Genomic DNA, 26,559 nt, shown 5'->3' with positions numbered 1-26,559 from the left:
CCCACATATAACATCTTAAAGTAATAGTCTTTTAAATTGATGCTGCTTACCTTCAATCACATACAAAAACCAGCCCCGTACAGCTCTGCTTAAGCTGCATTTATATACTGTGTACTCATTAAAATATATATAATGATGCCTTTTCAAAACCATAAACAGTAGAGCTATGAATCAAAAGTACAATACCAGGGGCTGGCGCTGTGGCCCAGTGGGTAAAGCTGCTGCCTGCAGTGCCGGTATCCCACATGGCTGCTCCAGTTCCGATCCAGCTCTCTGCTGTGGCCTAGGAAAGCAGTGGAAGATGGCCAAGTCCTTGAGCCCCTGCACCCGGAAGAACCTGGCTTTGGATCAGCACAGCTCCAGCCATTGCAGCCAGTTGAGTGAACCAGCAGATGGAAGACCTCTCTGCTTCTCTGTGTAACTCTTTCAAAAAACATTAAAAGAAGTACAATACCCACTTTTATTTTTGTCCATATATTGCTTTTAGCAGAGATCTTTACGGTTCTGTATACTGAGAGGAATTCTGGGGGTCAGGGAGTGTCCCTCAGCCCTGTCTGTCTCTGAGGATGTCCGTTTCTCCCAGACACACTCCTTGGTGCACACCACCCAGCACACACGCTTCGTGCCCCAAATGCCTCACACCGCCGGCTGGGCTGCCTCAGGTTTCCGCCGAGGAATCTGATGGTGCGCTTACTGACAAGTCGCGGCTCTTTGGCTTCTAACAGTTTGATGGTCATGTCCAGTGTCAATCCCTCTGGTCCCCCTACTTGCAGTTGATTGGACTGGAATTTGTAGATTCACGTCTGTCTGCTAATTTGGTTGTTCCTCACTCGCTGCCTCTGCTCCTTCTGGAGCTCCCCTCGCGCCCACGGTCACCTGCTTGCCGGTGTCTCCCAGGTTCCTGAGGCTCATGTACCTTGTCTTCCCAGACCAAGTCCAACGACTCTGTTCATGATTCTGCTTCCTATGTGGGGCTGCAGCCAAGTCCACGGAGTCAACATTCCAGTTGTTGGTTTTCAGCTTTCAAATCTGGTTTTTCAAATAGTTTTAGTTCCTTGCCCGTGTTTTTCTCTAGTTCTTTAAGCATATTTAAAAAGTTGTTTTAAAGTCTGTATCTAGTATGTCTAATGCTTGTATGTGATGGACAATTTATGCTGCATTTTTTTTTTTTAAAGATTCTGAGATTTCACTCCCCAAATGGCTGCAATTGCTGGAGCTGAGCTGATCTGAAGCCAGGAGCTGCTTCGGGCTCTCCCACTCGGGTGCAGAGGCCCAAGTACTTGGGCCATCTTCTACCACCTTCCCAGGCCCGAAGTAGAGAGGTGGATCAGAAGAGGAGCAACTAGGACAGGAACTGGCGCCCAAATGGGATGCTGGTGCCAGAGGCAGAGGCCTATTTTCTTCCTTTTAATGGGCCACGTTGTGTTTCTTCATATACCTTTTGTTCTTCCGTAGATTGGGCCTTTGAAAAAACGTCTCCTCATTGTTGCACACCGGCTCCATGCCAGGGAAGGCTTCAGTGTAAATTACGCTCTGAGCCTCGGACTCTGCCCAGGCTCACGGAGGCGAGTTCTCGGGACTCCGGTACGTCTCGTGTCGGACTGTCCATCTCGGGGCCTTGGCTGCACTGTATCCCTCTACCTGTATATTTCTTGTAGAACTCCTGCAGCTTTTATGTAATGCCTGCCAGTTTTCACAGCTTTCCCCACCTTAAACTCTATGCTGTTACTTTTCCTTGTCTAAACTCCAAGCTAGACAAAACAGCCTAGTTCTTCCTGTAGCTGCCCCCCCCCCCCCCAACAGGTGAGACTGTTGCAAGTAGAGTCTACTCTGCTCACCTCTGGATGTTGGAACTGAGCTCCCTGCATCTTTCCAACCGCATCACACCTAGGAGAGGGTGCAGAAAGAGGAATTGGGAAACAAAACAGAATTTGCTGCCATTTTGAATAGTTTTTCTTGACTGGGGGAAATTTTTGGTTTTTCCAGGTCTATGCTTTCCAACACTCATTTTTTTCTTTAAAAATATGCACGTTAAGGGTAACCTTTTAGTTGTCTTGTTCATGTTTTCTTGGAAAGATGAGGACCTACAGCTTCTTAGTTTGTCATCTCTCCCTTTTTTCATAGAACAGTATAATTAGGCATATGTAGCCACAATCCAACTCAGGAAATGTAACATGGCATTACTCTAAATTCCCTATCGACATCTCCAGTGCTCTCTCCCGTTTATTCTGAATTCTGAGCCATGATGTCCTTCCTTTGCTTTATTTATTTCACAGGTAGATTTATAGACAGAAAGGTCTTCCTTCCATTGGTTCACTCCCCAAATGGCCGCTATGGCTGGTGCTGTGCCAATCTGAAGCCAGGAGCTTCTTCCTGGTCTCTCATGGGGTGCAGGGCCCAAGCACTTGGGCCATCCTCCACTGCCCTCCCGGGCAACAGCAGAGAGCTGGACTGGAAGAGGAGCAACCAGGACTAGAACCCGCTGCCCATACGGGATGCTGGTGCCGCAGGAGGAGGATTAACTGTTTGCCATAACTAATACTATGTACCTCTAAACAGTTTTGTACTATATATAAGTGCAAATACTTCGCTTGGCTTTTAATTCAAATTATGCTTTCATCATAAAGGAACATGTCCCCCCTTGTGTACTGTTTGATTATATGAACATACTGCTACCAATGACCTCTTTCTGGAAGACTTTTGAGAACTGCAGAGACACAGGGTAGGTGTAACTAACCATGTTTGAGATTTCATTGTTGCACACCCTAAGACTTATTTGTACATTTTAAACTTTTCACGTACATGTTGGCCATTTCGATTTCTCCTCCTGTCAGTCTATTTATATATGCTGAATATTTGTCAATTACAGAGTTGGTGAAAATACAGCCCTGTTTGTCCAAGATACCTAGTACACATCTGTGGCTCCACATGGATAAAAGATGTAGAAAACCTGTGTAACCTTATTTCAGACTTGCTGTAAAGGTATAGTAACCGAAATACCTAGTGTTAGACACTAAATAGATCAATGGAACATACGAGTCCAGAAGTAGACTTTATATCATTTTTTTCATAAAGGTGACAGTTAAAAGATGGAAAATAATGTTCAACAAATGCTGATCAACTGAATTTAGAAAAAAACAGCTAATATACAAAAGTAAACTCCAAATATGGTACAAACTCAAGTGTAAAAGGTGACTTTGTATATAATATGAACTGAGGTTTGCCCAGACAGGTTGCTGCTACTTACATTCCTTGGGGGAAAGGGAGTAACAACTTGACTAGCACCTGACACGTCTTTTCATTAACAAGCTACAGGTCATTAAACTCCAATCCATATTAATCTTATTTTGCCAAAGGAACACGTTTCATCTATGTCACCTATCTGAACAATATATAGACAGGGCTGAGGTTACAAGACAATGCACTGTTAGTCACTCTGGCTGCCCTGTAGGCTTGGGTTGTCAGCCTGATGATTCTACCTTTCACCTAAGTCCATCTCACAAAGGCAGACAGTGGACGTTCTAACCAAAATGCCTGCAGGCTGCTTTCAAAGACCTGTTAACAGCATTCCAAGTCCTGGTCCAAGAAGGTGGAATAGGGAGAGTGCGTACTGCTCCAGTTTAGGAGATACTTCAAAGAAAAGTGGAGAGCAGTTCTCAGGGGTGTTAGGGAGAAACCGCCAGAGGAAACTCCATGCAAATCAGAGGTGCACTGTGGACGTGCACAACTCAGGACCCCAGCAGCAGAGAGCCCCAGCACCAGCTTTGGAGGGGAGACCAAACTGCAGCAGCCCAAGCCTCTGGTGCTAATGCTGCAGGAAGAGCAAGGCACTAGTCTGGATGACACCGTACCTGCCAATCTGGAGGAGAGAATCAGGCATTTTTCTCTCCCCAACCACCCTGCACCAGGGTAAGAAGCCAAGATGGGTCAGGTGCTGTTTTGGACATACGTATAGCTGTGCTAGCTCAGTCCCGCATTCAACAACCAGATGCCTAAATCTGAGAGAAATGGCAGGTGGCTTGAGTGCCAGGCGCTGTATATGCCTGAGGGCACAGGGTGTGACTGGGACTTTGGCAGTCACTGTGGGCAACTCTACACACGCAGGACTCCCTGGTGAGGGTCGTTAATGTGGGAGCTGTACTTATACTGAGGACTGCACAAATCCTTTGGGTGTTTTTTTTTTTTTTTTTTTAATAATTTTTTTTGACAGGCAGAGTGGACAGTGAGAGAGAGAGACAGAGAGAAAGGTCTTCCTTTGCCGTTGGTTCACCCTCCAATGGCTGCCGTGGCCAGCCCGCTGCGGCTGGCGCACCCTGCTGATCCGATGGCAGGAGCCAGGTGCTTCTCCTGATCTCCCATGGGGTGCAGGGCCCAAGCACCTGGGCCATCCTCCACTGCACTCCCTGGCCACAGCAGAGAGCTGGCCTGGAAGAGGAGCAACCGGGACAGAATCCAGCGCCCCGACCGGGACTAGAACCTGGTGTGCCGGTGCCGCAAGGTGGAGGATTAGCCTAGTGAGCCACGGCGCTGGCTATTTGGGTGGTTCTTATAGCACCAGACAAATATTGTACCCACTGGGACTAGCGCCCAGAAGATAGTTAGACTATGACAACAGAGCAGAACAAACCTCCCTTGTCTAAAGATAAAAACTACCACAAGGGAAAAAAAAGTATCTCCACAAATGCCTAATAATAAATGAAGCAATTCAAGAAACAAGAATATGGAAGATAATATGAGGCCCCTAAAAGAATACAACACTTCAATAGAATGTGAAGACTGAAGAAATGCCAGAATTGGAATTCAAAAACCAATCATAGGATTACTAAAAACTAATCAGAAGCAAATCCACAAACTAATTAAATCTATACATGACTTCAAAGAATTTCTCCCATGAAATCAAGAGCTTAAAGAGAAATCAAAGTGAAATTTTAGAAATGAAGAATTCAACAGAATAAGAAATGTGGTAGAAAGCCCTAACAGACTCAGTGAAGAAGATAATATCTAAGTTAAGGACAGAGCTCTGGAAATTTTACAATTAGGGCTTTTGGCGGGGGGACGGGGTATGGGGGTGGGGGTGTGGTGGAGTGCGGGGTCTTTCAGATGACCCAACATACAGTTCCTGAAGGTGTGGAAAGAGAACTGGATTAGAAGGACTTTTTAGTGAAATCATTACAGAAAACCTCCCCAATTTCAAGAAAGAAAGGGACGTCCAAGTACCACATAGAACTCTGAGTAGACAGGGCCAGAAAAGATCTTGGCAACAAAACATTGTAGTCAAACATTCCACAGTAAGATAGATTCCAAAATGGGCATGAGAGAAAAGTCAGATTTTTAAAAGATATTTACTTCAAAGAGTTACACAAAGAGAAGGAGAGGCAGAGAGGTCTTCCATCTGCTGGTTCACTCCCCAGTTGGCCACAACGGCCGGAACTGTGCCAATCTGAAGCCAGGAGCCAGGATCCGAAGAGCAGCAGCCAGGATTCGAACCTGTGCCCATATGGGATGGTGGCAATGGAGGTGGCTTTACCTGCTACATCACAATGCCAGCCCACCAATTACTTTCCTAAGATCTCCAATTAGACACACAGATGACTTCTCATTAGAATGGCCAGCTATATTCCAAGTCTTAAGAGAAAACTGGGAGCCAAGGCTGTGGCGCAGTGGTTAAAGCTGCTGCCTGCAGGCATCCCATATGGCCACCAGTTCAAATGCTGGCTGCTCCACTTCCAATCCAGCTTTCTGCTATGGCCTGGGAAAGCAGCAGCAGATGACTCAAGTCCTTGGGCCCCAGCACCGTATGGAAGACCTGAAGAAGTGTCTTGCTTCTGGCTACAGACTGGCGCATCTCTGGCCATTGCAGCCGTATGGGGAGTGGACCAGTAGATGGAAGACCCCTCTCTTCTCTGCCTCTTTTTAACCCTGCCTTTCAATTAAATATTTTTTAAAAATAAATTTTCAGAAAATGAAGGATAAGAAAAAAACTGTAAACCCAGTACACTATGCAAAGCTCTCATTTATGAATGAAGGTGAAATAAACACTTTCCATAACCAACAGAAATTCAAAGAATTTCTCACCACTCATCCAGCCTTACAAAAGGATGTGTTAAAGACAGCCACAAAGATGGTCATTACCACAAAAGAAGGTAAAGGCAGGAAATCTCCCAGTAAAAGTAAAAAAGAAGTCCAAAGCGATAGGAATATTTATGGGAAAATGGCAGAGCAAAGTCATTACTGATCAATAGTCACCTTGAATGTAAGTGGCCTCTACCCTCTAGTTAAAAAAACAGACTGGCTGAATGGATTAAAAAGATAAAAGCCATCTACCTACTGACCACAAGAAACACATCTCAACCAACAAAGATGCATGCAGACTGAAAGTTAAGGATGGAAAAAGATATCCCACGCTAACAGAGGCCAAAAAAGAGCTGGTGTCGCCACCCAAATATCAGACAAAATAGATTTTAACACAATAACTTAAAGACTAAGAAGGGCACTATGTAATGATTAACAGATCAATTCAACAGGAAGATATAAATATTGTAAGTGTAAATGCACCTGATTACATGGCACCTGGCTATTTAAAGGAAATGGGAGCGGATCTGAAGGGAGACAGACTCCCATACAGTAATAATGGGGACTTCAATGCCGCACCAGAAAATCAGTGAGGAAAGTGCAGGGTTAATCGACACTACAGGCCAAATGGACCTAACAGATACCTATAGAACTTTCCATCCTACAGTTGCAGATTATACATTCCTCTCAGCAGTGTATGGGACTTGCTCTAGGATTGACCACGTTCTACGCCACAAAGCAAGTCTTGACAAAAAAATTAGAACCATACTGTGCATCTGGAAACGCAGAAAACCTTGAATAGCTAAAGCAATCTTATACAACAACAACAAAAACCCAGAGATGTCACAATACTAGATTTCAAGACATACTACCAGGCAGTGATAATCAACAGCCTGGTACTGGAACAAGAACAGATGGATAGACCAATGGAACAGAAAAGAAACACCAGAAATTAACCCACATATCTACAAGCAACTTATCTGACAAAAGAGCTAAAACCAATCCCTGGAAGCAAGGACAGTCTCTTTAACAAATGGTGCTTGGAAAACAATCTCCACATGTAGAGTATGAAGCAAGACCCCTACCTTACACCTTACACAAAAATCCATTGAGACTGGAATAAAGACCTAAATTTATGACCTGATAACATCAAATTAGAGAACCTTGGGGAAACCCTGCAAGACACTGGCACAGGCGGCATAGGCAAAGAATACTTGCAGAAGATCCCAGCAGCACAGGCAATCAAAGCCAAAGTTAACAAATGGGATTACATTTAAAAAACAAACAAACAAACAAAAAAAAAACACTCAGCAAAGTGAAAAGGCAAACTATGCAACTGATAGAGGTTTAATAACCAGAATATATAAAGAGATCAAAATACTCAACAAAACAAACAACCGAGTGAAGAAATGGGCCAAGGACTTAAATAGCATCTTGCAAAAGAGGAAATCCATACAGCTGACAGACACATGAAAAAATGTTCAGGATCACTAGCTGTCAGGGAAATGCAAATCAAAACCACAATGAGGTTTCACCTCGCCCCAGTTAGAATGGCTTTCAAACAGAAATCAGCAAACAAATGCTGGTCCTCACCTTCTGCAGATCAAAAGGTACCATAATCCACTGTTGGTGGGAATGTAAGCTGGTAACACCACTAGAGATACCCCAGAAATCTGAATATAGATCTACCATATGACTCAGGCATCCAATGCTTGGGAATTTACCCAAGGGAAATGAAACCAGCATGAGTTACCTGTACTCCCATATTTATTGCAGCTCAGTTGAAAATAGCTAAGATATGACATCAATCCAAATGCCTGTCAACTGAAGACTGGATAAAAAGTTATGGGACATGTACACTATGCAATACTACACAACAGTAAGGAAAAAAATTTTGGTTGTTTTCAACAAAATGGATGAAACTAGAAAACCTCACACTTAGTGAAATAAGCCACTCCCAAAGGGACATATACCGTATGTTCTTCCTGACCTCTGATAATAGAGCACCTAAAAGGCAATTTATAGAATTGAAATCGACACTTTGAGGAGTAACTTTGAATAGCCCTTGTCTCAACTCTTGGAAGTTTTCTTCCCCATACTATTTGTTGAACTCTTAACATAGCTAATCATATATATATAAATTAATTGAAAACAGATCTTATTAAAAAATGGGAGTAGGAGAGGGAGGAGGAAGAGGGGTAGGAGGATGGGTACTGCGGGAAGTATGTCTCTAATGTTGTAATGATAAAATGAATTGTTATTAATTCCTTAACTAAAAGGTTTCTGGGGGAAAAAAACGGCATTCCAAAAAAAACAATGTTTTCTATGTAAATAAAGTTATTCAGAGCCACAAATTAGGACCGGCAATGCTTAGCTGCTGAACAGTGAGGCTGGAGAAGACTTCAGAAAACTTCCATGCGGGTAGTTTCATTTGGTATAAAATACTTTGAAATCCATGTATGAGTTCTTTACTGCAATTATAAAAATTTGCAGTAAAAGCTATCCTTTAATTCCGTTTTCCACAAACTTTTTGAAGAAACCTCATTATGCAAATACCATTAAAAAAGCTGGTATGCTAATACTAACCAGACAAAATAGGCTCTCTTAACAGGCATTACTGAAAATGTTACTTCCAAAAACCTTAAGTTTCAATACATTGCTCTTAGTAACAGAAGAAACAGTAATTACGTAAAATTCAAACATGTTTACCAACTGCCAGAAGAACTCACATTGCTTTCAGGAATGTAAGAAAAATATCCACAAAATAAAGTTTGAGGAACTATGGAATTAAGATGTTAAGTTTAGGGGCAAGTGTTGGTACACTGGTTAAGATGCTATTTGGAACATCCCCTAATTCACACTGGAGTGACTGGGCTGGAATTCTGCCTCCACTGGTTTACTCCCACAAATGGCTGCAACAGCCAGAGCTGAGCTGGTCCGAAGCCAGGAGCTTCTTCTGGGTCTCCCACACGGGTGCAGGGACCCAAGGACTTGGGCCATCTTCTGCTTTCCCAAGCCACAGCAGAGATGGATTGGAAATGGAGCAGCTGGGACTTGAACTGGCGCCTATGTGGTATGCTAGCACTGCAGGCGGTGGCTTTACTTGCTGTGCCACAGCGCCGGCCTCTCAGATTTTTCATACTATGCATTCTCCATGAACTTTTTGAAGACTCTGTAGTAAGTATGTATGTATGTGTGTGTGTGTGTGCATGCATTAAAAAAAATTTAAGCCAAAATGAACATTTTAACTCCATTTTCCACAAACGTTTTCAAGTCTCCTCATATAAACTTTTTTTTTTTTTTTTTTTTTTTTTTTTGACAGGCAGAGTGGACAGTGAGAGAGAGAGACAGAGAGAAAGGTCTTCCTTTGCCGTTGCTTCACCCTCCAATGGCCATCGTGGCCGGCGCACCGCGCTGATCCGATGGCAGGAGCCAGGTGCTTCTCCTGGTCTCCCATGGGGTGCAAGGCCCAAGGACTTGGGCCATCCTCCACTGCACCCCATTTCCACTGCAGAGAGCTGGACTGGAAGAGGGGCAACCTGGACTAGAACCCGGTGTGCCGGCGCCGCTAGGTGGAGGATTAGCCTAGTGAGCCGCGGTGCCGGCCCTCATATAAACTTAAAAATCTATTTCCATATATCCCTGAAATAAACTGTTTTCAGGAACATATTGGTGGTGGTGGGGAAGTCAGTAAAATATTTATTTAAATCCATCACCATCTCGGTGAAAGCACTATGTGCTCTTTGGCAATAGTGCGGGGAAAAAGCGAGCCAGGAGAGTCAATCTTAAAAACGGGCAGGGAAATTAGGTAGCAAGGTGGCAGCAGGGGAAGCATTAATGCAAAGGAATAAAAATGCTCAATAATGAAAAGTCGCAGGCAAAGAACCTGCAGGCACTGACACAATCATTCAGTGATGCTAGCAACAATTTCATATTAACCTAACTGAAAACTTAGATGACAGGGATACATTCTTTTAAAAACACAATTTATGAAAACCAAAGCATATACCAAAAGTATCTGAAATAATCCTGTGCCTATAAAATAAAATCTACAACTTAAAACCTCTACACTCAAAAAATGATTTCACCAGTAAATCTTACCAAAATAGGTAATTAAGTCCAGTTTAACTCTGTGAACAAGTCTGTAATTCACCAGATAGCAAAATACCAAAAGGTGAAATATTGTAAGCATTCTCTTTGAAATAGGGCAGTTGACTTTTCTATGCAGAAACACATTGGATGTCTTAGCCAGTGTACCACAGCAAACACAATAAAAGTGTCATTCTGATTATCTATGTTATGATGTATGATAAAGTTCACAAAAAAAGTTTTGACAATTAGGAAACAACTTTGTAAGATAGTATAAAAGCACATTTTGTAATAAAAGTTTTCTAGGGGCCAGCGCTGTGGCGCAGCAGTTAAAGCCACTGTCTGCAGTGCTGACATCCCATATGGGCGCCAGTTTTGAGTCCCAGCAGCTCCACTTCCAATCTAGCTCTCTGCCTGGGAAAGCAGTAGAAAATGGCCCAAGTCCTTGGGACCTTGCACCCATGTGGGAGACCCGGAATAAGCTCCTGGCTCCTGATCGGCGCAGCTCCGGCTGTTGCGGCCATGGGGAGTGAACCAGCGGATGGAAGACCTCTCTCTCTCTGCCTCTCCTTCTCTCTCTGTGTAACTCTTTCAAGTAAATAAATAAATCTTAAAAAAAAAAAAAGCAAACTATGAAACAAACTGCCAAATTCATGGACAGAAGGCTCAGTATTTTAAGTGTTGATTTCCCCAAAACTAGTCTATAGTGTCAATAATGATCAAATGCTCCACAGGTTTTTCTCTGTGACTTAAAGGATAAGGCTCTTATCTTTGACTATATTACGTCACTACACAACTCTCTGGAATGTAATAAACCATACAGAATAGGATCTGTTGCAAAGGGTACTCTAGAGCAACATTAAAAGGAGTCTTTTCACTATTTGGTGCTGCTACAATTAGGTATAAACATGCCAACAAGACAACACAACACACACAATAAAAACAATTCACACTAAACAAGTGGACTGCAAAACTAAATAGGTCACACAATTTTCTGGAGAATACCAAAAGAAATTCTCTTTGTAGCTCTAGTTTTGGGAAAAAAAATTTAAAGCAGGGCATATATAAATCAGACATGGGGCCGATGCTGTGGCAGGACACAGGCACATAAAACATTCTAAAATGCTACATATACGTTAAAATTATTCTTAGACAATTTGCAAGGCAAATGAAGGGGTCACATACAAGACAAAGAAATCCTACTAATGTTATTGATTTTTGAAAAGACCAATGGAAATATGCACTTTATAAAAGAGGAATTTACAAATGGCCAAACTTATTTATAACCTGGAAAGGCAAACTAAATACAATGAGAAATCAGGCAAAATTTAAAAATGACAAAGGCTGATTAAGGTGTGGAAGCAACAAAAACTTTCCTACCTTCATTGATGGTTCCACTTTTATGTAAATACCCACAGAAATGCATGCACATACACATTCAAATGTAAAAATACGCCACAATATTCTTAAAGCCGTATTTGTAATTTCTGCAAAACTGGAAGCTGTATCAGCAATCAAATACTGTGTGAGGAGCTAGAAAGACATGGGGAATACTACACAGCAATGCAGGTGAGTAACAATAGGTGCATCCAAGAACCTGGATGAATTTCACAAATACTGAGCAACAAAAAATCATATATATGTGTATATATAAATTCCCCTCTTTCGGTTTACACAGTTCACAGAACAAGTGCACCTAAGCATGTTTAAGTGGTAAAAACATCAGAGCAATTACCAGCAGAAAGTGAGAACCAGCCAGGTAGGACTGCCTCCTGGACCGGGAAGAGGGTAGCACAGCCACTGGGGAGGGAGCATGTGGAACAGCAGTACGCCCCTGGCTCCTGATCTGGGTCGTGGTTACAAAGACGCATGCTTCGTAGTAATTCACTAAGGTCTACATTTTATGTTCTTTCAATAAAAATTAGATCATGACCATTTCCTTACTGTGTGCTTTCTCTCCTACTATTGTAATTGCAGATTGCTTTTGAGCTCTGCGTTTATCTGTCCCTCGATCTTATGGTTTGGCTAGGATTTGAGTGTTTTCCCCAAGGGTTCATGTGTTGAAATGTTAACCCCCCTCCTTGCTAACCCCTGTTGTGATGTATTAAGAGGTTGGAGATGCAATCAACTGGAGTGTTTTGACACACAGCCTTTAAGGGAAAACTTGGATTAGGTAAAAATCATTAGAGCAGAGCCCAAGCGACACACACGCAACCCATGATCCTCGTTTCTTGCCATGGGATGCCTGCACGGCCTTGAGACTGCATGGCAGCCCCTTGGCCTTGAACCTGTAGAATCATAAACCAAATGAGCTTCTTTTCCTTGTAAGACTACCCAGTTTCAGGTACTTGTTACAGTAATGTAAAATACACCACTACACTACACCTACCTCCACTGAGGGTCCTGAGCAGCAAGGCAGAAGCCTGAAAACCCCCATCAAGCAGCAGCAGCTCCGGCAAGACAAACAGCTCTGAAGACCGGTTGCAAAACAATGCACTTAACACTACCAAACCCAACACTTCAGTATGACTAGTCAATTTTACGTGCGTTTTGTGACTTTTTTAATGGAGCAGCTCAAATTTTATGATCTTATGGCCCCTTTCCTTTAGACACAGGATGCTCCTCTAAATCCAGTATAGATTCTTGATCACGGCCTAGGGGCTTAATGAATTAAAACTCTACAACTACAAACTCAAGTAGTAATAATGCAAGTCTCAACACTGAACTGTGTCTTTGGACCTGCTGCCTCCCTGCCCTATTTATACTATAAAGCACTACAGCCTAAAAGCTATTTTATAGTTTAGAAACTTCATGGTCACAATCTTCAAATTCCTCTGTGATACACAATTTCAGAGATCATACATCAAATGAATTTGGAGCTCTAAACAATGTTCCAAGCCGGCCATCGTGTGTGCCAATGAATTCAAACTAAAACTGCACCGCTACAGTGTGGTGTTCTAGTGCTTAAGCTTTGTGAAAGTGAACAAGGAAGGATGTTTGTGCTCAGTACTCTGTAACTCCTTTCACAAACATTTGTCAAAGACAACACTTAACACAAAATTTGAATTAATTTTATTTCCCCTACAGTCAACAACTTCTCTGCATTTGAATTTTAAAGCAACAAAGTAAAATAAAATCCCCCAAATGTCAAGGTATCAGAAATCCAGATTTAGTTACACTTTATTTGTGAAAATGTTCAGCCATTTTATTGGTCTGTAAAAGAACCATCATCTGGGTCAAAAAAGGAATTCTATAAATCAAAGAATATTCTACACCTTGAAAAAGAAAATCAGCAGTAACATTCTCACTGAACATTGTAAATTACAGTTTTCTTCATAAAAGGTACATACTATTCTGCACTTCTCCACCAAAAGCAGTGGTGTGTTATGCTTGTTATATATATATATATATATAAAAAGTTATATCCTGTGGCAGGAAAACCTTTTCTCTTTCACTAAACAACTGGAGAAATTTTTCAAGTCTGTATAAAGTTGCCTATAAGCTGGAAAGTGAACATGTTCAATCTCCATTTATATTTTAGTGCATTTTTTGACAACTGTCATACTTAATAAAAGTAAGAAAATGCATATAGCACTAAAGAGTGTTTCATCAAATGGTAAAGGTATTAAAAAATATGGAGCAGAGAACAAAATCACTGTAATGGATGGAACTCCTATAAGATGAAAAAAAAATCCAGGCAAAGTTTACAAATCCTTTGTCATTCTATAGCGTCACAGAAGATGAACTTTGGATACCTTTCCACCCGAAAGGTGTCTGCCTAAATCTTGCATGTAAACATAGTGCTAATCTCCGTACAAACTGCTAAACTTCATCTTGGTAAGCAACATTCTGTGCAGTCGCCATGATTTCCAAAGGATATAAATTTAGCCCTTGAATGAACAATAATGTACGCAATCTGCTCTGCACGTACCTGGTGAAAACATACGCTAACAGCTGTAATAATGCATCAACATAAACTACTGGAATCAAATAGCTACTCAGAGGCCCACCTTTCAAAGAGCACACAGTAATAGAACATGTACATTTGATGAAACATTCTTTGCACTGGAGAAACATGAAAATAAATATAGTTCAAAGAAGTGTAATTACTTTTCTAATGCCTCTTCCTCATACATGTACTACTTTACTGGTTCAGCAAGCTCTCATCACATTTTATCATCTGTATTTTACATATTGCTATTTGGGTAATTCAAATAAATCCAGGTCTTGTAGAAGAAGGAAAAACACTGACAAGTACGCATGTGCCAGGGACCAGATCGGAGGGCTCTTTGGTGCAGTTAGTCCAAATTCTCAGGTTTGAAGGATAATATGTACCAATAAAAAAATCTGCTGCCAGACGTGTGCAGCAGTGCTCTGTCTTGCTTCACACTACAAATTGACAACAGCTGTTCTCAATAAGCCAATTTTATTTCTTAAATCAGGCATTGCCAGAAAATTTTGTACATTAACCTGGACCAGTGATGGTTCTGTACCCTCTGTTGCTGTGAAACACGACATGAGCAAAAGGCAAAGACCGGTTCTCACAAGGACAACTGCTTCAAGTCAGGAACCAGAACATTGTGTTTAAACAGTCTTCTTAGATATTTTCTTGCCTTTTTTAAAAACTAGCTTATTTTTAATGTAGCCACGCTTCCTTTTGGTAGTCTAAAAAGAAAAAAAGAACACATGGTGTTAAGTGCAGGTTTTCTAGACTAAAATTTTGGTGATCGCATAAGACTATTTTCATAAACTCATAGCTTTTCCTATGACTGGACTCCTTGAACAGTGATCACCACTGTTTTACATCGAGAAGTCCAAGACGACTAGTACTGGGTCCCTAACTTTTAAGACCAACGAACGATCAGAGCATTTCTCAAATGCACATCACACATGAGCGAACCTCAACCACTAAATGCTTAGCAATAATGATTACTCAAATTTCCAAACAGGACATAATATAACACTAGACTAAGGACTTAGAAAATGGTAATGCTACTCCTGGTTTAGTCTCTAGGGAATTAGTTGTGCCTCAAAAATACAAGTCAGGGGTAGGCATGGTAGTTAAGACACTGCTTGGAAACGCCTGCATCTGTTACAGGAGGCACCTGGATTTGAGTCCCAGCTGTACTCCCGATTTCCAGCTAACGTGCACCCTGGGAGGCAGCAGGTAAAAGCTCAACTGTGTCCCTGTCACCCAGGAGCGATGTGGATTGAGCTGGTGGCCTTGTCCTGGCCCAGTCCCAGCTTTTGCAGAAATCTGGAAAGTGAGCCAGCAGATCGATCTCTGTCTACCTGCCTTCCAAATAAACAAAATTCAGAAATTCAATTTAACTTAGTAACTTTTAGAGCCCAGGGATGACTGCACTTTTCTACAACACTGAAAGACAAACTCCACAAAATAATCCTCTTTTAGGTAGGAAAATAAGGACTTAAAAATGAAAAACAACATTCCTTGATTCTCTGAGATTCACTTTCCACAGCAATCCAGTATCATTTTCCCTTTGTTTTGTTAAAGTTCTCCATCTAGCTACGAAGCCCCTCATCTGGTCTTTGGCTAAAGGGAGTTAGCTTTTGGTGCACTTTTTGCTTTATTAAAATTTATTTATTTGAAACGCAGAGAGATCGAGAGCCAGCCAGCCAGCCACAGACATTTCCCATCTGCTGCTTCATCCCTCAAATGCCTGGCATGGCAGGGCAGGGCCAGAGCAAAGTGAGAGCTGTGACCCAGGTAACTGTGTCATTGTCTGCTGTCTCCCAGAATGAGCTTGGCAGGAAGCTGGACTTGAGAACGAGCTGGGACCAAACCCCAGTGATTCCATTATGAGAGGTGAGCACCCCCAGGGGCATCTCATCCACTATGCCAAACACTTGCCTATACTAAAATACTTTCCCAATACATGCTTCCTAGTATAATACACAAACTGCTTGCAGTTCAGATGCCCACAGTCCACATCAGGGTGCCTGGATTCCACACTTGGCCCTGGTTTTTCACTTTAGCATCCTGCTAATGCAGACCAATAAGAGGCAGCAGTGAAGACTCAAGGGACTGGGTTCCTGCCACCCACATGGAGATCTGGATTCAGCTCCCAGCTCCTGGCATTGTCCCAGCCCAACTTGGGGCTGTGGTAGACATTTGGGGTGTGAATCAGCCGAGTGGAGCTTTCTCTGTTTATCTCTCAAATTAATTAAGAAAAAAAAATACTGCAAATCTGGTAGAAATTACTGCAAAAAATATTCACGGATCAAATAGGCATATATGCCTATCAATCTGACGCACATTCCTAGATAATTTATTTTTTGGAAATAAGAGATTTAATGAACACACAAGTGCTAGGTTAGGAAAGGCTGAAAGACTCAAGAGATTATTCAGTTTTCACATTTATATACAACGCATAGATGATGTGTCAGAAACTCAGGGTAAATGCTGCAAGGTGTTTCTTTATATTCATGATGTTCAGTTCAAAACAATTTTTTCTAACAAGGAAAAGAACACAAGGCTAAACAAACCCTTAAGACTACATAAATTAGCCATTGTTAACTTGTTAACCAAATAGGTCACCTTATTATTAAATAAACTTAGACAAAAAGGAAAAAAAAAATTGGAGAACACAATTTTCAAAATTAACGACTAGCCCAAGGAGTTATTTCCTTTGTTTTCATTACACAGATTTCTTTTAAAAATTATTATTACTTTGAAAGGCAGAGTTTACAGAGACAGAGGGGGAAAGACAGATCTTCCACCCACTGGTTCACTCCTCAAATGGCTTCAATGGCTGAGGCTGTGGTAGGCTGAAGGCAGAAGCCTGGAGCTCCTTCTGGGTCTCCTACAAGGGTGCAGGGGTCCAAGCACTTGGGCCATCTTCTGCTGCATTCCCAGGTGCATTAACAGGGAGCTGGATCAGAAGTGGAGCAGCAGGGACTTGAACCTCACCCATATGGGATATTGGCACTGCAGACAGAAACTTAACCTGTGATGTCACAATGCTGGCTCCTATACAGATTTCTAATAAGAAATATTTTCTCTAAGATCTTGTAATGTGTCTTAGGACTGTGCAAGAATGTAACTGAGCCCTCAGGGTATCCCCTACCCTGCTCTGGAAGTGAACCATGCAAACCTGGACTGCAATCCTAGTACCTCAGCCATGCCAGCTTTGTGGTAGAAGGAAAACTCCCAGAATGACTGTTGTACCCACAACCTCAAAAGTCAAAACCTTTCTCCAAAGTCAAAACCTTGGTTTGGAAAGGAAGACAAACACAAAACAAGAGGCTAAAAATGCTTAAACAGATATTCAAAGTCCACGTTACTAGCTACTAGAATATATGTCCTAAGCACACAAATCTTTATTTACCCTTTCATACTTAATTTATAGATGGTAGGAAGATAAAATTCAGAATAAAAAACTTTATACTACATCATCAGTTAGGAAGTTCAACAGCAGCCCCCACATCTTTTGTACTTTTTTTTCCAGAAAAAAAAAAAAAAAACAGATTTTTAACCAGGTTATGATGCCTTTGGAGTAACTGCTTTGGGACAAGCAGCATTTGCTCTGACTTTTGCACTGGTGTGACTCACTAGTCTGTCCTATCTTCAGGCCTATGGAAACCCAGATCATTTGATTTCTTTGTCGTTTGATCTGAAGACTGGTAAGTGAATTTGACAGCACAAACACAACAAGGGCCAGCTGTATGTGGTGTCTTTAAACACATTAGTCTAGATAGGTAGTCTGTATCTGGCACAGAAAATACTCACACGAAAAGTCTCTATTTATGTATCATAGCACTATTCATCACTGTTATATAGTACAAACTGAAGTCATCTGTATACTGAATATATTTGATGTATATTTTAAGTGACAAAGGGACAAGGCAGTTGCTTCTATGACTTAAAATAGCTGATCCACCTTACATAAAAGTAAATGCCCCTTCAGAAAGACGGAAATCAGTCTAATAATAATCAGTAAAATTAAAACTGTACCTTATAACATTTTAATATTTTCACTGCTCATTATTTCCAATCTCCCACAGCTCCACAACCTATATTAATATCCATTTTTAGTAATCTTTCATAGCGAAGATTAGAGCTCTATTTAGCTTAAGTGAGCAATAATGACCCCCAATAAAATACTTCAACTTATTAAATATTTACTAAAGGATTTCAATAGTCTCATAAACCTTTCCTATAATCTGTCAACAATGATCACATTAAAAATAATTAATGTTAAGAGAAATTGGTTTTTGCCTTAGAAGAACTCACCTAACTGAAGTCCATTTTTTTAAAAGATTTATTTATTTAGTTAGTTAGAGAGGCAGGGTTACAGATGGAGAGGGGGAAGACAGAAAGTTCTTCCACCCGCTGGTTCACCCTCCAAATGGTTGCAACGGCCCAAGGTGGGTTGATCTGAAGCCAGGAGCCAGGAGCCAGGAGCTTCTTCTGGTTCCCAAGTGGGTGCAGAGGCCCAAATACTTGGGCCATGTTCTACTGCATTCCCAGGCTACCAGCAGGGGGATGGATTGGAAGAAGAGCAGCTGAGACTTGAACCAGCACCCATATGGGATGCTGGCACTTCAGGCGGCTGCTTTACCTGTTATGCCACAGTGCTGGCCCCTTGAGTCCATTCTTTATTCATGAATAGTATAGTAACATACTAAGAATGGAACATGAAGACGTAATATAAACTTGTTTATCACAATTTTACTGATTGACAATTTGATATTTTTACTTTCACAACGGTTTGGAAAATGATGGACAGATACAGCTTAGTTTATAAATAAATCTTACTAATGAGAATGGCATAAACTAAAGCCTCAATATTTCTAGAAAAATCTCAGCTTAATTCACTGACTACTACCATGCCAGCCAGAAGCTGCTGCTTTGCAATAATGGACAGGGGAGTCTGGTATTCAGTTTGTATATAAACCTAGTTTTCAGTAGCTCTTCATACACAAACCAATCTTGACTTACTCTTTTATAGAGATGGCTTCACTTGGGGCTGGCGTTATAGTGTAGGAGGTTAAGCTGCTGCCTGTGAGGCTGGCAAGTCCCATCTCCATATAGGTGCTGGTTTGTGTCCCGGCTGCTCCACTTCCAATCCAGCTCCTTGCTAATGGACTGAGAAAGCAGCGCAAGATGGCAGAAGTACTTGGACTCCTGCCATCCACGTGGGAGACCTGGATGAGGCTCCTGGCTTGAGCCTGGCTCAGCCCTGGTCATTGCAGCCATGTGGGGAGAGAAACCAGAGGATGAAGACCTCTCTCTCCCCATCTTTCACTCTGTAACTTTGACTTTCAAATAAGTAAATATATCTTTAAAAGAAAGAAATAATGAAGGAAGGTTGGAAGGAGGGAAGGCAGGCAATATGGGGGGAGCGCATGACTTCACTTGACACGCACCTTCTTTGACAAATACTTCTGTTTTGGGAAGATGTTGGTGACTCGAGGTTTGTGATCCAGCGTTTCCCTGTTATCAGGAGCTTTCACTTTATATATCCTGACAAGCCAGTGTTCTGATGTAAAGGCTTCTTCTAAGTGTTTGAATTTAATGTCCTTGTTCCCAATCTCAGCATTACGTGTTCGGTCAAAACCTGGGGGTGTACGAAAGTCCAGCTGCAAAAGTAACATTAGTACTGGATGTTAACCATTTGGATAACACAGTGTTAGAAGGTAGCAAATGCTATCATTAGAGCAAGGCTCTTTCTTTAAACAAGGAAAAGAGAATCAAGTCATACATCTTAACTGTTCTCAAATACTCCTACCTAGATAGGTAGAAATCAGCAAGAGAAGAACTAAACACATCAGAATCAGAAATTCCTAGAATGCCTAAGAGCAGAGGAGCAGCCTACAGTCACAGAGAAACCACACACCTGAGCAGTCATTGGATATGTGATTAAGACACCCACATTCAACACTGGAGTACCTGGGTTTGTTGCCCGTTTCCAGATCCTACCACCAGCTCTTGCAAACACAGACCCTGACAGCAGCAGTGACGGTTCAAGCAACTGGGTGCGTGCCACCTACTTGGGAGATCTGGATAGCATCTGGGGAGCCTGGGTTCAGCTCCAGCTATGATGGACATTTGGAGACTAAACATGCAGTGGGAGCCTGCTCTTTCAAAAACCCACATGTGCATGCATGTATGTGTATACACACACACACACAGGAAACAAACAAAAAAATCACCCAAAACCTAAAACACCAAGTGACTTTCATCAAAATCCTTTCGTGTAGGTACACAAGGCTGGTGCTCAGAAGGGTGCCCTGCTCCGCCTCCTGCCTGCCTGACACGCCCTTTTGCCAGTTCTTTGGCATGACTGGCTGGTGCCTGGATTTTAGCCCAGACAGCACCTCTACTTTCCTGAGGTGGTTGTTTGATAAGACTCTCCCATTACTTCCTTACAGCACCTTGTACTTTTATTCTATGGGCATACACTGCTAACATTTTTATGTATTTTTAACATTGTCTGTATTCTCCAGCTACATGATGACTTTATCTTAGAAGTGCAGCCTTATCTCCCAGTGTTATTTCTTAAATAAATACAAAAGGAAGGAACACTACTGTATCCTGAAAATGGGAACTATAGGTTAACAAGCCAAACAACAGGAGGATTGATTCACAAAAAATAAAAAAAGGAAAGAAACAGTGCGGAGGGAAATTACAATCAACTGCATTCCAAAGCTGGATGCCTTGTTCTTATTTATCTACGTAACAGAATCTGTAGTTCCATTTAACCCTATATTATTCTTGATTAGAGCAGGCATCAAAACTGAACACATACCAGAAACATGACTTTAAAATTGCTAATATGAGAGGTAAAAGGGGCCTTCAATGCAACCATTAATGAACAGAGAAACTAATGGTTAATGCCAGAAATTCATTCTTAACATGTGGTGTTTCTTTCTCAGCATGAGTTTGCAGACCAGGCAATGACCTACAAAAGAAAAGCCCCAAAACCTAAATCTAGATTTTCATGTTTTGTGTGTGTCCCCTATCTGCAGGGTAATTCCAGGTGAATAATTATGACAGACATCTAACAGTATGGATCTACCTTGAAGCCATGCTCTGAGCAAGAACAGAGCAATAAGCAAACTTTTTAAAAAACTTAGTGCTTTATAGAGCTACACTGATATTTTACACAAGAATAAAACTTATTTCACAAATTGAGGTTTTTCAAACCCCTTCAATTTGGATAGTTATATTGGGCCTTGGTGACAGCATAAAAGTTAAACAAGCAATTTATGCTCTGATTTTAGATAATCCACAAGTCAATTTGGAATTGAGCCGTTTTCACTGAATTCTTGGTAAGAAGGTAGTAACTTGGTATACAGTTACGTAATCTAAAAGCTATTAAAAAAATCTTTGAAATGGCTGAGGAGGGAAATACTATTTTCCTCAAGCCTTGTGAGTTTTTGTCAATATATTAACAAGAGAAAAACAAAGTTCAGCAACATGGGCTGTGCACCTCACACTTAAGAAATCTCAAAAAAATCAAACTCAAGAGTAGTTTAGAACTATAGCTCAGAACAGCGTGAGTTTGTAGAGAAATGACAGAGGAAAATGGTTCCGGGCATCCAAGGCAGAAGAGTGAGGGAGGTTAACATAACTAAGAAACTAATGTAACGATGTAGATTCCTCTGGTGCCTTCGCTGGGCTGGTTAAGAGTGAACTGTCTTTAGGAAAGGAGGATTTGTATCTTGCCTTTTGGATAGTTTTTTCTCCATTTGATGCTTTGCAACTGCCTTTGTCTCAAACATTTTTATGCCATAAAGGAATATCCTGTCCAAATCCCCATGATTTACAGATGAAAACTAACAAGTCTTGGGAGGCTCTAAATGTGAGGGTTACACAGATTGACAGGGCCAGATCCCCACACAGGAATTATGACATCAAGTCTGCTGCTCTTCTTGCGGCTACAATGCCTCTTTGCGTATTCATTTTGCAGACTTTTAAGCTTTTCTATCACATCCTTCTAATTTAATGGGACACTCTGAGCCAGGCAGTTCTAGCCATCCGTGGTAAGAGAGAATACCAGTGGACAGCTGCAGTGACTACACATTTCAATGTAATTTGGGACTTTTTCCCACCAAGCAGCAAAGTGCCTTACATAACCCCATTTCCCCGCTGGGAGACCTCTCCCCTGGAGAATGATGCCTTCCAACAACGTGAGGTCAGAAGGCCAGGTGGCAAGCAAAAGCTGGACTTGAGACTAGTGTCAATAAATATTTTGGAAAGAAGTCTTTGATCTAAAATTCCGCTTTCTAATTTCTCACATGAAAGTTTCAGAAATCTAAATTCAATGAAAAAGTGAATCTTTAGATAAGTACATTTCTCTATAAGTGCAGTCAAAAACATCATTATCTTGTTTCCTAGACACAAAGACTTTTAGAAAATATTCTTTTGAATAAAGATCACAGGGAAACCAATGCAACTAACCTGCATTTCTCCAAATCTGTAGTATGACATTTTATACATAAGGCAATTCAACAGAGTGGGGGATCCTGCTTTGTCTACCCGGAATTCTCCCTGTGGGGTGAAATAGTCACTTTCCTAGAAGAAACAAACCAAAAATTGCCTTGTCAGTTCAATTTAACACATTCAAAGTGATATATCAGTTTTTGAGGTGTCTTTATAAAGCTATATTCAGTTACAACTAAAAAAGCCCAGATTTTTACCCATGTTATGAAGCTTTGGAACGCTGAATGACACCCATGCCATGGTTTGGCGTCAGGTGGGCTGGATCTTCCCAACAACTGTCCTGCCCTTATCTCCATTACTCCTTCTGAATTCCTGTAAATGTTCTTCCAAAATTTTTCCATACAGACTCTTAAAATGGACTTCTTTAGTTACGGAGGGGAATGTTAGTAATTTCAATCAGGTTAAGTTACAAATTGGCAAGAGGCCGGCGCCGCGGCTCACTAGGCTAATCCTCCGCCTAGTGGCGCCGGCACACCGGGTTCTAGTCCCGGTCGGGGCGCCGGATTCTGTCCCGGTTGCCCCTCTTCCAGGCCAGCCCTCTGCTGTGGCCAGGGAGTGCAGTGGAGGATGGCCCAGGTGCTTGGGCCCTGCACCCCGTGGGAGACCAGGAAAAGCACCTGGCTCCTGGCTCCTGCCATCGGATCAGCGCGGTGTGCCGGCCGCAGCGCGCCAGCCGCGGCGGCCATTGGAGGGTGAACCAACGGCAAAAAGGAAGACCTTTCTCTCTGTCTCTCTCTCTCACTGTCCACTCTGCCTGTAAAAAAAAAAAAAACAAAAAAAAAACAAAAAACAACAACAAAAAAAAACAAATTGGGAAGATAGTTTATTCTAATTTCTGACTCAGAAATTCCTCATTTAGGAATTTACCCTACAGGTAAATGGCTGAAATAATGAATGTAGGAAGTCATTTATTGTATCCTTTTGAAACTACATAAACTGGAAACCACTCAAATGCCCACGAATAGGGACAAGTTAAATAAATCATAGCCACACAAAATGGAACACATTGTGCAAAAGCAAAAAAAGGAACAAAGTTCTCCATATTCAAACAAGGAAAGATTGTCAAGATGTATTATGCACGGGTTACACATCTTGCTACTAGTTATCTGTTTGAATAAGAACCACACAAAGCAGCAGAGACTACCAGGAATGTTTTTCTTTTTTAACTGACAAAATCCTATACATTTCCAGTGTACATCATGTTTTGAAAAACACATACATGGTGGAATAGCTAAATTAAGCAAATTTAAGGTCACCAGTGAGGGTTCAGAGTGAGTGAGCGAGCACACAGCACGGTTAGAGTTGCAGCCCCAACTCTGCCCCAACCCTGCCTGTCTCATAAGGAATTGGTCACAGATTCCAAATAAAAATTGGGAAAAGACATATATTACCTCACACATTTAAGTACTTGTGGTGAGAATACTTAAAAATCTATTGTCAGACAGTATTAATTATAGAAAGACTATTTTTTCTTTTTGGGGGAGCTAAATATTTGCTACATATCTCTACTTTTTGAGTGAATATATTGATTAATAAAGTTTAAAAATTAATTTAGAAAGCACAGAAATTTAGGATTTCTACATATATAAAATGTCAAAGCATGTATTTGGAAACAGTGATTTCTCATCTTCCACATCATAACATCGTAACTTGGCATTGCTAAGGCACATCCACAAATGAAAATCTCAAACCAAGAGTTCAATTTAATAGATTCATTTAATACGAGGCAATAATGCTCATTATCACAATTTAGGAAAATCAACACATCGGACCAGAAAATCCAGGGCTTTAATTCATGTTCGTCACTAAAACAAGTGATTTTCCCCTGAATGACTCTATTATACTGGATCAATAGCAAATTTTACTATCTTTTTTTTTTTTTTTTTGGCATGACCATTCTCGTTAACAGCTCTCAGGTGAGTAGGAGAGAGAAGATAAAATCTTCTACATAAATATGCAATCTAATGTTGAGTATAGACATGGGTGTTCCAAAACAGGTTTCCAGAGAGGTAGGTAACAAGTCTATGGGAAGGAAGGAGTCCAAAAAGGAGACAGTAAAAACAAATGTAGCAGATCAGTTGAGGATTGAGGGGACAGTATATTGGCATAGTGGGGAAAAAGCTGGCAGAAGAAGAAGAGATCAGCAAAGGAAAGCGAAGCATAAAAAGGCTCATGGGGGCCAGCACTATGGCATTATTAGGTGAGGCCTCCACTTTGACCCAGCAGCTCCACTTCCAACCCAGCTCCCCGATAATAGCCTGAGAAAGCAGTGGAGGAGGCCCAAGCACTTGGGCTCCTACACCCACTTGGGAGATGGGAAGAAGCTCCTGGCTCCTGGCTTTGGAATGGCCCAACTCTGGCCACTGTGGCCATCTGGGGAGTGAACCAATGCATGGAAGACCTTTCTCTCTCTCTCTCTCTCCCTCCCTCTCTCTCTCTCTGTAACTGTCTCTCAAATAAACAAATCTTAAAAAAGAGGCTTGTATTCCATGTTAAGGAATTGGGACTATTTACAACGTTTCATCATAGAGAATATTCTATTTTGCATCAGCCAGTAGGCTGAGGCTTCATCCACATTACTAAAAACTCTTACAACAGCACTACAAATTCTTGATCTGTCCATTACTGATAACCTAGTCTGCATTATCACTCTTATATCTCCAGATACTACAACAAGATCCAGCACTCAAAGCACATATGCTGACTGGCTTAAATTAACTTGTACACAGAGGACTGGTGCTGTGGCATAGCGGGTAAGGTCACTGCCTGAAGTGCTGGAATCCCATATGGGCGCCAGTTCAAGTCCCAGCTGCTCCACTTCCCATCCAGCGCTCTGCTATGGCCTGGGAAAGCAGTAGAAGATGGCCCAAATCCTTGGGCCCCTGCACCCTTCAAGGGAGACCTAGAAGAAGCTCCTGGCTTTGGATCAGCGCAATTCTGGCTGTTGCAGCCATCTGGGTAGTGAACCAGCGGTTGGAAGACCTCTCTCTCACTCCGCCTCTGCTTCTAACTTCAAATAAATAAATACATCTTAAAAAAAAAAAATTAACTTGCACACAGTACCAAGCTGACAGAGTTTCCATTCTTAACACATCTGTCTGGTTTTAAGGTCTTTCTCCATAATCTGCTGTAGGCTTCTAAGCCAGGAAGTGTTTAATGATCAGTGTCATATTACACTGGGAGAGGGAACAAAACGAAAGCAAAGACAGCAATTTCAAGGGATCTCTTCACACGGCAGAATGGGAAGTATCAGGGAGGAGTTTCAAACTGCTCAATCTAGGAAATGTCTCCAGTATGGTTAATAAATAAAGTCAGAGTAAGTGACTAATTTGGGGGGTGGGATGAAAATAAATGTAATTCGCAAGATAAGGAATTCCTTGGACATTGTAAGCTGTTTTCATATACGTGAATTATCTTACCCGAATGTCTTTTGGATGTTCCCCTTCAGCTATCCTAACCATCCAGAGAAACTTGTTGATATCATCACCAGAATAGCCAATAACCCCTCCAAAAATAACCAAAACATAGTCTACATCCAGAGTCCTCATTATCTTATAGGCTGCTGTTTCATTAGAAGACATAGCTTTTCCCACCTAGAAAATAAAATTAAAATGAATATACACTTTTACCTCAAGATGAAACTCAACTTTTATATTTTTGCAGAAACTACTTACTATAAATTCAACAAACTTACTAAAATGTATAAACATCTCACCTACTATAACCAATTTATAGCAGATATGTCAAAATCAAAATGTGTTCTAATATCTTGCTAGTAATTAAGTTTTAGGAGATTAACATATTAAAATCAGAGACAAGCTCAAAATAGACAATTTCTTACAACCCCAGACCACAGCTGGCAGTGATCTTGCTAGCACATGTCTATACATTCTTCTATCAAGTGTAGCAGCCAGCAGACGACTAGGTAA

The 26,559-nt window shown here is 41.4% G+C and overlaps 1 protein-coding gene across 1 annotated transcript in view; it reads right to left on the bottom strand.

Moving 5' to 3' along the window:
* Window positions 1-13,210: 13,210 nt before the first annotated feature.
* STT3B (STT3 oligosaccharyltransferase complex catalytic subunit B) overlaps window positions 13,211-26,559 on the bottom strand; it is a 110,727-nt gene continuing 97,378 nt past the window's right edge. Inside the window, exons 13-16 of the mRNA XM_051858910.3 lie at window positions 26,050-26,223; window positions 22,589-22,702; window positions 19,552-19,764; window positions 13,211-14,826 (exon numbers count right to left, since the gene is read on the bottom strand). Of these exons, the coding sequence (XP_051714870.1) occupies window positions 14,746-14,826; window positions 19,552-19,764; window positions 22,589-22,702; window positions 26,050-26,223 (582 nt within the window). The 3' untranslated portion in view covers window positions 13,211-14,745. The remainder of the gene's footprint in view (window positions 14,827-19,551; window positions 19,765-22,588; window positions 22,703-26,049; window positions 26,224-26,559) is intronic.

Source organism: Oryctolagus cuniculus, chromosome 4 (genome assembly GCF_051225735.1).
Source record: "Oryctolagus cuniculus isolate XC-2025 breed Fujian yellow rabbit chromosome 4, ASM5122573v1, whole genome shotgun sequence".
Taxonomy (NCBI): domain Eukaryota; kingdom Metazoa; phylum Chordata; class Mammalia; order Lagomorpha; family Leporidae; genus Oryctolagus; species Oryctolagus cuniculus.
Note: the sequence above shows the minus strand (reverse complement) of the source record. Positions and strands in the feature narration are given on the sequence as shown.